The sequence below is a fragment of the Montipora capricornis genome, chromosome 8 (genome assembly GCF_036669925.1).
Source record: "Montipora capricornis isolate CH-2021 chromosome 8, ASM3666992v2, whole genome shotgun sequence".
In the NCBI taxonomy this organism is placed as follows: Eukaryota; Metazoa; Cnidaria; class Anthozoa; order Scleractinia; family Acroporidae; genus Montipora; species Montipora capricornis.
The window spans coordinates 50,809,202-50,819,201 of record NC_090890.1 but is presented as its reverse complement, the minus strand read 5'-3'; the positions used below and the strand labels follow the sequence as shown (position 1 = coordinate 50,819,201).

Genomic DNA, 10,000 nt, shown 5'->3' with positions numbered 1-10,000 from the left:
ATTACTTTGAGGCCTGCCGCGTACAATTTGAGAAATATTTGCAGGTAGTAAAGATTACAGACGTCGCAACGCACAGCATCACATGCCGTCAATATAATTTGCAATCCTTTAAAATTGTTGTTGTTGTTTTTTTCAGTATTTATGTTCCAACCCACTACTTAAAGGAAGTGCGTTGCTTTTTAACTTTCTTTCGCCTGACAAAGAATTCAGTCAAATGTTTGGTCCGGAAAAAGTCGGTGATATAGCGGGTAAGGCTACTGGGACACGTTGTAAATACTATTTCTTGTACAGGAAATTTTTGTCCTCAATGGAAACTGGGAAAAGAGATGTAAATTTAATAACTTTTGGTTATAAAATAATTAGGATAGTACGCGCACTCTCATTGGTCAATAGCTGGGTTTAGATGAGAGTATGTAAACACAGCTGTGACTTCACACGAATTTTGATTGGTCAGATTGATTGTCAGACGCGCGTTTTGATTGGCTGGTAGGAAATACGATCGTGTATCAAGAAAATCTTGCATAAGCATTGTTTCCAGTTTCTCTTGGGACCATTGTAAGTCCCAAGGGAAAATAAAAACATTGATTGTGGCTAATAAGTGTAGAAAATCGTATGAACGCGAGTGCATTTCGTGACATATATGGGCACGAGTAATGTTCTGAGAACTACGACCGACCATTAATCACCAAATGGAGGAGCAAATTCATACGATTTTTTACTTATTACTCGACAAAATTTTCATCGCTGTGTTTCCATGACAACTTTTGTATTGCACTCTATTACCTATTTATGCATTCGTCATTGACCAATCAGAAACGCGATATTCTGATGAGTCTATTATAATAAGTAATTATATTATCTTGCTGCTTTTAATTTGTTTTTTTAACATGTTTGTTATAGTGGATACCTAAGAACTGAAATAGGCCTAGTTTTTAGATTTAAAATTACGCAAGTACTCTACTACCAGGCAGGTCAAAAAATTGACGTTTAGAGTTTCACCCTACGTCAAAGCGAATCTAATTGCCATGCTTCACTCACTGACTGCAAACGTAACGCCACATTTTATTTTTAAGACAATAGTTTGCCCATAGGTTTCTATGTAACAGATATGTGTGGAGAGAGATTGTGGGAGCAGAATATGTTTCTTTCCTTACTCTACATGTTGTCACACAGGGAAGAAAATCAAGTCCATGACAACTATACTCAAGAAAGAGGTTAGTAAGATTCATATTTATCTTTTCTTCCCTCTTAAGGAATGAGTTTTATGACTTGATAGTAGCCCTGGCATCATGTAACAATTCAGCTTATGGTTTCCAAGGATACTTTTGTGGCTTCCAAGTGATTACGTGTTCACGTGAATGAGTTGTCATATCTCGCATTTCTTTCAGTGTAGTATGTCAAATTCTGCGCCCTAAAATTGTCCAATTAACGTTTCTTTTCAGAGAGGACAGAACCTTGATTCTTTTCTACAGGCGTTTTTGTCCTCTACAGTGGAACCAACAAAACGAAAACCTCTTCCCAAGTACGTAATAATCATTGTTTTCAGCACATTTGAGTATATTTGTATAGAAAAATTAAATTAAACAATAAGTGGCTTACTTACTAATTGAAAGTTTTTTTTTTTCGCTTTTGCAGGGGCCTCCTAGAACAATCAAAGCGCACTGAGGTGTTTCAGATATCTTAAACATTTTTTAACATTAATTTTCGTTTCCTTTCTTCCATGGCAACCTGATAACTGGTTGCTATCTGTAAATGAACTCTCCCCCACACTGATCCAATTTATTATCTTTGTTTCTTGTTCTTAGGAGGGGCTTTATCCCATAAGAAGGAAAAGCTCGTAAGTACTTGGTTATTTTAGTTGAAATTGCTACTATGATAAAAATCACTTCCTTTTTTCTTCAGATTTTGAAAGTGTGATTGCTTAACACATGATTGGCAAAATTTTGAGCTTTGATTTTTATACAAAGGTTGTATACTTTGAGTGTAAGTTTTGGATTTCACGGTCCGCCATTACTCACGTTCCAAACTGATCGATTGGACCTCAGAGGGTTGGATCTAGAGAAAAGTGGCGTCATTTACTCGCTAGCCTAAAATTTCAACGTGTAAACGCAGCTTATTATATACGCAAAACACGAGTTTAAGAGTCTGAAAGCCCGTAACTCCCGTGCTGTATTTTAATTCAGCCGCATACACACGCATTACATTCTTAAACTATTGAGTCTTTGACGTCGTTTTCTCCTCGATCCAGCTCTCTCAAGATTTTAAAGTTAGTACTGGCGGACCATTAAATTGGAAAATTCCAGCGAAAATAAACAGGTGTCTTTCTTAAATCAAGACTTAAAACTTGGGTCACTTACTGTTTGAACGTATAGTTTTGAACGAATCCAAAGAATAAAGAAAAATTGATATTTTTACTCATAGTAGCACTTTTTAAAACGTTTATTTTATAGTGTTGAACTTCTTCAAGAAAAAAAAATTCCACTAATTTTTTGATGATTAGACGTGCTAAAGTACAATAATTTTCAGTTCAGTTTTTTGGGTTTGTCACATGATGTGGTCACATCTCTACTGTGTACTTCTAGGCACTATCAGACGACGAGGCTGACTGCTTAAGGACGTTCGCGCCCAAAATGCGTGACATGCGCGAAAAAATACGCAGTAGCAATGGGCGCGAACGCCCTTAAGTGTCACTTGTAAACCAGGATTGCTCATCTGTAATTTTTGTTGCACCAATCCCAGTGGTTGAAAACCAACCAATCGCAGCTTAGCATGTTGCCTTATAGGTGACGCATAACTTGGTAGTTAAAAGTAGGAAGACGGTAATCTACAGTAGAAGTAATCACAACGTGCGCAAGCGAAAGCTATCTGATTACTATGGCAAACGCTTCATTTTGTGCAAGTTTACTACATTCCAGCTCGGTCTGTATTATCCCATCATTTTTTACTTTTTTTCTTGTTAGGAGTAGCACACGTTTCAAAGCAGAAGGTAAGACTGTGGATTGCAGAGTGGATTGTTTTGTTGACTCTTGTGGGGCATATTGTATAGCCTCCTTCGCAGCCGTTTTTAGGCTCGGTTCGTCCCTCCCGTGAAGGAGGCTACGTATTGTACCGACCTTCTCTGTCATGGCTTTCTCGCCGATGTTTTTGCTCGTTGAATTGTTCATGCGTACGTATTTCATGATAATTTGCAGCATCAGGCAAACCTCAGTTGGAAGTGACCGGTGCAACGGACTATATTCTTTTTCTTGGTAGGTAACAGTTCTTAGTGATGATAAAAGCGACGGACGGGAGAATGCCATACCTGCTATAAATTCGGGCAATTGTAATCACTTCGTGATTGTCTCTACTTTGATTTGGCAAATTGTGTCAGTTATCAAAGAATGAAACTGCTATGAACGTTGTAACAGTGCCGTTAACTGTATAACGAGTTTGGTCAACTTTAGACTCGCTTTTCTGCAAAGGTCTGGTTACTTATCCCGTAGCTGTATACCAGGCAGCTCTCTTAACCTGTTGTTTTTTTTTTTTGGTATTGTAATCAGCTTATTGTTTTAAAGTGCCCCTGTGATAAAAAAAAACCACTTCCTTTTTTCCTTCAGATTTTGAAAGTGTGTTTACTTAACACCTGAAAGCCCAAAACCCCCGTGCTGCATATTAATTCTGCGGCGTACACACGTATTGCATTCTTAAACTAGTGAGCCTTTGACGTCATTTTCTCCTCGATCCAGCTCTCTCAAGAACATAATGTTAGTAATGGCGGACCATTAAATAGGAAAATTACAGTTAAAATAAAGAGGTGTCTTTTTGAAATCAAGGCTTAAAACGTGGGTCACTTAGTGTTTTGTTAACATAGTTTTGAAATCCAAAGAAAAATATGAATTGATATTTTGGTCACAGGGGCACTTTAAGTGTAAGTCATTGTTTTAATTGTTTAGTCTTTTGTTTTTGGTTAGGGTAGCGAGCCAATCACATTATACGTTACGAGAACCGCTATATAACCCTTTTGCTTTGTTGTAGCTCATCGTCTATTCAAAGTGCCGTCCTTTCTGTACAGTTTATTAGTGTGTGGAAAAGTGGCTTTTCAGCATACACTGGATACCTACGCAGACGGGTACTGTGACACAAACATTTGTTTCATCAAATGAGTCGACAAATGTCGGATTACCTCCGTGAGAGGATTGAGTGGCTAACGTTCCAAGCGTAGTTCTTCATTCGGGGACCGCGGAAAGGGAGGGGCTGGGGTGGGGGTGTGTGTGCGGTGTTGTTTTCTCCTAAACCTCTACCCCCTCCCCTCACACTTTCGTGATCTATACCAAAACCCAGCCCCTCCTTCCCCCCCCCCCCCCCCCACACACACACACACTTTTAAACGTACTCCGCGGTCCTGTCATTAGAGCGAATTGAGGAATTTATATTGGAAGAGGCGAGGCTATTCCAGCAGTGGAGACATGGTAACGCGGAAGCAGAAATAAAACGTGGTTAGTTGAATTAATAAATTGTGCTTTCTCGTTACTATGTCTCCAATAATAGCATAACTCCCCCACTTCCTGTAATAATCATAACAAATTACAATTTCCTCGATTGTGATTGGTTTAAGAAACTCCTTATTTCCACTAATTCACTTGCCAAGTTGTTATCGGACAGTTCAATAAGCCAATCACATTCAAAGTTGTATTTTAAATCAACCAATCATATTCAAAGTTGTAGTTTAAATCAACCATTCACAACGTTGTTTTCAATCACCATAGAAACAGTGTACAGACTCCTAAATCGGGGCTTTCTTTCTTTCTTTCTTTCTTTCTTTCTTTCTTTCAGAGCGACATAAAACAATTTGCGCCTCATTTGTCAGGATGTCAATGCAAATTTTCCCTTTCTTTCATAACTTGGTTCTTCTTCTTTTCTCGGAAATTGTAATTTTTATGATTAATGGGTAACAGGGATGAGTGGAGTCCATTTCAGTCTTTAATCATTCTGTGTAATCGTTCTCGTGATAAACAAATTGGACGACCGCGCATTTTGTTGTCACTCGTATGATTACAGACCGAATTGGACTCAGTTTTATTACCATTACTAATCTCAAACAACTCTCAATTCGCTCTGACGATGGGCTATCGCTCAAAACGTCGGTCACTGAATCGTTTCCAAGGTAATCTGACATTTATCAACTCGCCTGAGTGATAAAACCAAATTTTCGTGTTTTACTTTCCCACCGACGGAGCACCGCCATTTCTTTAGGAACTAACTTCTTCTTGTGAACTGGCCAGTAAGTGACATTAGGGCCGTTTATACGAGAAAAAATAAGCCGCGGCTTACTCTGGCCGTGGCTTACGTAAGACGCGAACACTCCGTTCAAATGGTACAAAATCGAAGTTCACGGCTTACTCTATCCGCAGCTAGCTCAAGCCGCGGCTTATCCTGGCGTAGAGGTTTTGGGCTGTGCTTATCTTGGCCGCGGCTTACCTTGGACGTGAAAGTGTTCGTATATGTCTGCTCGCGGCTTCCTCAAGCCGTGAACGGCTCCTACGCATGCACTTGTTTTGTTATAATAGGCCAGACTTCCTTTTGCGCACGTCCATTCGCCTGAGAAAAATGGCGAGCGCGAGCAACGAATCACGTATTTCTAAAGAAAAAGATTCAGCGAAAAAGCGAATGTGGAGTGCACAGGAAGAAACAGCTTCTCACTATTTGTAGTGGTATTGAAATTGCTAAAGAAGTTGATAATTGCGTCACTTCAGCCAGTGTAAGTTCTGCAGCACACCGCAAGTGTTCGTTTACGACTTCACTGGATCGATACTGGATTACATGTTTAACTTTAGTTTAAATTTTTTCTTCGCTTGTTTGCTTACTCGAGCCATTTTATCTCGTGATGCCTCAATGGAGCGTTGCGTGACACAAGACTTGTCGGACCGTTGCGTGACGAACCAAGTAGGAGATTGTTTTGCGCTGACGCGTTTTTCTTTATATTTCAGATACCTAGCTCATAAAGTGGATTTGTTAACGAGTGAACATCGGGTCGTTATTATTATTCATCTCCTTAGAGGTAGGTTTTTCCAAAATAACTTGGGAAGAAGATTTTGAGAGAATTTGTTTTGGAATTGAAACGTTCCTATACCTTTCTTCTGTCTCTTCTCAGACGCCATTTTCTTTGATCAAGATCCTCCAAGGTAAATTCTTATGTTTTTTCTGGTTTGTTTTACATATATTTAAGGTTTTAGTTTAACTGTAACTGTACTGATTAATAAGTTAGGTAGCACGGAGCATTTTAAAAAAGAAGGTAATTGGTGTATTTCCAGCATTTGATTTGGTTTATCCGATCAAAATGCAACCTCTCAATGGAGCACCCACAAAATAGTAGCTTTCTAATAAACGGGGTAAAAATACTTAGAATGCAATTAAAATTCACTCAATTGACAAACAGTTTGGTTAAATCGCTCAAACTTCACTGAGTCAGTTTGAATAACGGTAAGTGGTTACATAGCAGTCACATGACTGGAGAGCGCCTTTCCCCCCCCCCCCCTTCCCCCCCACCAACAGTGCACGTGTTAGTTGTGGTTACACACACCTTGGGTTTGGGGCCTTCCGGAGGGTAAATGGTTTGGGTTTGGTTCATCTCAGGTTTCATGTTACCCTCACTTGGGGATGCGGTTACACAGTAAGACTCCCCTCAGAGTAAAGTAATAGGGTATAATTAATATAATTAGGGATCCTCGTGTATTAGCTACGTTCTGCTTTATGATTGGGGCCAATCAACTTCAGGGAACAGATAAACCGTACTTTTCAGTTTAGGAACTGTCATGGGAAGTTCTTTTGTTCTTTTTGATGTATCCGTGGAAATAACCCTAGGGCAGTTTCGGTCTAGGGAAAGCGGTTACACATATAAACGTCTTTGCTCGTGGGGAAACGTTATTTACCCATGGTTAAAAGGGCTTAGCCCAATTTAATCTGTGTTGTGAGTTAAATGAGACTTGATAAAGATGTAGAATATTAGAAAAAGTACAACGCTTCTCAGAACATGACCGGGCGCCATTACCATCTTATGCAATTTTGCCAAAAATATGCACAAGTCGCACAATTTGCGGGTGACTAGCTGTAAGGCATACACAATTTTAAAAGCCCTCTAAGAAATTTACTCCTACTTCCTTATCCCAAATAGTGTGATTGCTCCAACAAAAAAGAACCAATATGCTAATGCTAAAGCGTCAAATTCCATCAGTCTGTTTGATCTTTGTGTTCCGTGTTCTTGGTTATTTTTTTTCAATAGTGATTTTAAGGTTGAAAACCAGTACGACCACAAGTACGAGTTTTCAGTCCTAAACATGCGCATTGGGTTCGGAAATTAAGTTTTATGCGCATGCTCAGAACGACTAACTCCGCGCTCTCTTAGTCTTTTGTGCCATAATGTAAAGACCGCTGATCTCCACAGAACGGACACGCAAAAGTTAGAGAGGAGAGAGCAGACGCTGAAAGAAATGCTAGATTTCATACCAGACCCGGCCGTGCGCGTTATGGGTACTGACCGACACAAAGCAGGAATCACTTCGTTGTTTGAACTTCTACAGCAACCAAGGTTAAATAAGCAGGTCGGTTTTTTATTCTATTTGTTCTTCACCTCAGCTGTTCTATTTCTTAGCACCCCACCCTTTGTTTGTGGATTTATGTCGCAAACTCCTTTCTTTTGGTTTAGCTACCTACTCACCCCCCCCCCCCCCCCTTCCTCCCCCTGCACCATTTTTCCATTACAGGAGTATCATCTTTATTATAACGTTTAGAGCGAATTTCAATCGAGTGTTGTAAAACCAAAACCAAAGTAATTGCCTTGGCCAATCAAAAAGGACGGAGACAATCCAATAAACCAATCAAAACTCGAAGTAATTACACGTAGCCGACACAAAGCGCGGGAAAACGTGCACGCGCGAGCCACGATTGGTTTCTGTTTCACCTCTGATTGGTTGAAAAAGTGGCGCGAAAACTTTGAACCAATCACTGAGTGAAGTAATGAAAAACCAAAGCAATTCGCTAATTACTTTGAAAATCGCTCTAAACGTTTCAATTACTCAGTTCTTGGTTGACCTTTTTTCTAATCTTTTAGCTGACATATGTTTTACTTGATTGCGTGATGGGAGAGATTTTTCCGGAACTGAAGGAGGTATTTTTAAAATCGTAAATGGTTTGAACCCAAGAGTCGTATCACAATTAAGGGCGCGTTCGATTGACGGTATTCCGGAATAGGAATACATGGAATACAAGTTAGAAATCCTTCGTTTTTACGGAGATTCACATTAAAATTATCAAACACTTGCTAAAATGCTATTTTAAACATATCTTTATCATCCTTATTGCTTCAAAAGCGCCAGACATACCGTTTTAAATCATCACTCCAGGTATTCTTATTCCGGAATTGGGTCAATCGAACGCACCCTAAGTAAAGTACGATCGTCTGGGTGAGTGTAGTCCTGAGAAGGACTGTTTGAGATGATATTGATTGACGTCATCTTCAGAGTCAAATGATTTGTGTAACGTCAGTAGATACTATAAAAACTCCGGTCATTGGTCAAGTTATTCGTCTCCAATAACATCACGAATAAGTTGACCAATGACGTCTACGACCGGAGTTTTTGTAGTATCTACTGACATTACACAAATCACTTGACTCTGAAGATGACCGGCCCCAGACCTAGAACTTGCCTTATTTTTAACATCCAGGCTTTAACGGGGCCGTTCTAGCGGCGTGGATTTTTTCCAGGCTTTCTTCGAAACTGTTGGGACATTGTGTTGTGTTCTTGGGCAAGACACTTTACTCTCACGGTGCCTCTCTCCACTTAGGTGTATAAATGGGTAGCGACGAAAATGCCGGGGGTAACCCTGCGATGGACTAGCATCCCATCCAGGAGGGAGTAGAAATACTCCTAGTCGCTTCATGCTACGGAAACCGGAGATAAGTGCTGGCCTGGTGGGCCTTCTAGGCTCGTAGCGGACTTTACCTTTTTTTTTTTAGTAGGTGCTAGTAAGAATGAAAGGAACCAAGGTTTGACACGTTAACAAGTTGAACTGATCCGAGAGATTTAGCCACATCGTGAAACGGCAAACGCTGACTGCGACTTGTCATAAAACCATTTATAAACTCGAGTCCCTTGTCTTCTTCCTTCTCTCTCTCTCTCTTTTGAGAAGTTGTAGATAACTGGAGAGAAACTAAACAGGCTAAAATCTAACAAGTTTCTTTGATTTTTTGGGAAAATTCAAATTTTAGCCCGTTTTCAGTGAACGTGATGCTACATCTCAATATAGTCCTTGCGTCGTCAGATGCCCAAAGTTGTTCTAAACGAAGGATACAGTTATTGTCGTTGTTTTTCAGTTTTTAAAGGGTCGTTTCTTTGTTTTCAGAGCGAGCTTTTCCCGGCAGACGATCTTTCAAGTCACTCGTGACGGCTCAGAAACAACTCGGTGTCCCAGCAAACACAAACAAGGGTTGACCGGAGTGTCGAGATAAAAATTGTCTAAGGAATATGGAGAAATATATTTTCAAACTCGTGTACAAATGTAATGATAAGAAAATGCTTCCACAGAGCGAAATCTTTCTAACGTGTAACTCCAAAGTTTCACGACAAATAAATTATTTTTGTAAAGATTATTCAGTGAAATAAAGCCGGTGAAAAGTCGTCTGTTTTAGTTCTGGCAAAGATAATTATTTCAAGGCCCTCTTTCTTCTATTTTCTTTCATGTTAACATAGACCTCTTCATTCGTTCTTGCTGGGCCGAGAGACCTCTGCCCTGTGACGAAACTCGCGTTTACGCAACCACCCTTCAGCCTGAAAGAATTATTCGACCGATAATCATCTTTCCCCTGAATGGTTGAAGTGGTTAATACTGAATCAAATAGTCCATTTTACAGTTGTGTGCTTTGCTCAGTTAACGGGCTTATGAATGAAAGTGAGGCTGATAGGAACCTCAGTACTTTTCTTATGTAAATTATTACTGATTAGCATGACAAGAACATCATTAACAT

At 39.8% G+C, this 10,000-nt stretch overlaps 1 protein-coding gene across 1 annotated transcript in view; it reads left to right on the top strand.

The window, feature by feature from the left end:
- Positions 1–9,653, top strand: part of LOC138060652 (sorting nexin-14-like) — a 38,329-nt gene extending 28,676 nt beyond the window's left edge. The window contains exons 26-39 of the mRNA XM_068906487.1: positions 1–44; positions 137–248; positions 1,174–1,214; positions 1,443–1,522; positions 1,636–1,666; positions 1,806–1,837; positions 2,961–2,986; positions 3,192–3,248; positions 4,015–4,108; positions 5,967–6,037; positions 6,131–6,161; positions 7,421–7,577; positions 8,087–8,143; positions 9,379–9,653. The exon at positions 1–44 is cut by the window's left edge and continues 72 nt beyond it. Of these exons, the coding sequence (XP_068762588.1) occupies positions 1–44; positions 137–248; positions 1,174–1,214; positions 1,443–1,522; positions 1,636–1,666; positions 1,806–1,837; positions 2,961–2,986; positions 3,192–3,248; positions 4,015–4,108; positions 5,967–6,037; positions 6,131–6,161; positions 7,421–7,577; positions 8,087–8,143; positions 9,379–9,420 (875 nt within the window). The 3' untranslated portion in view covers positions 9,421–9,653. The remainder of the gene's footprint in view (positions 45–136; positions 249–1,173; positions 1,215–1,442; positions 1,523–1,635; positions 1,667–1,805; positions 1,838–2,960; positions 2,987–3,191; positions 3,249–4,014; positions 4,109–5,966; positions 6,038–6,130; positions 6,162–7,420; positions 7,578–8,086; positions 8,144–9,378) is intronic.
- The last annotated feature ends 347 nt before the right edge of the window (positions 9,654–10,000 follow it).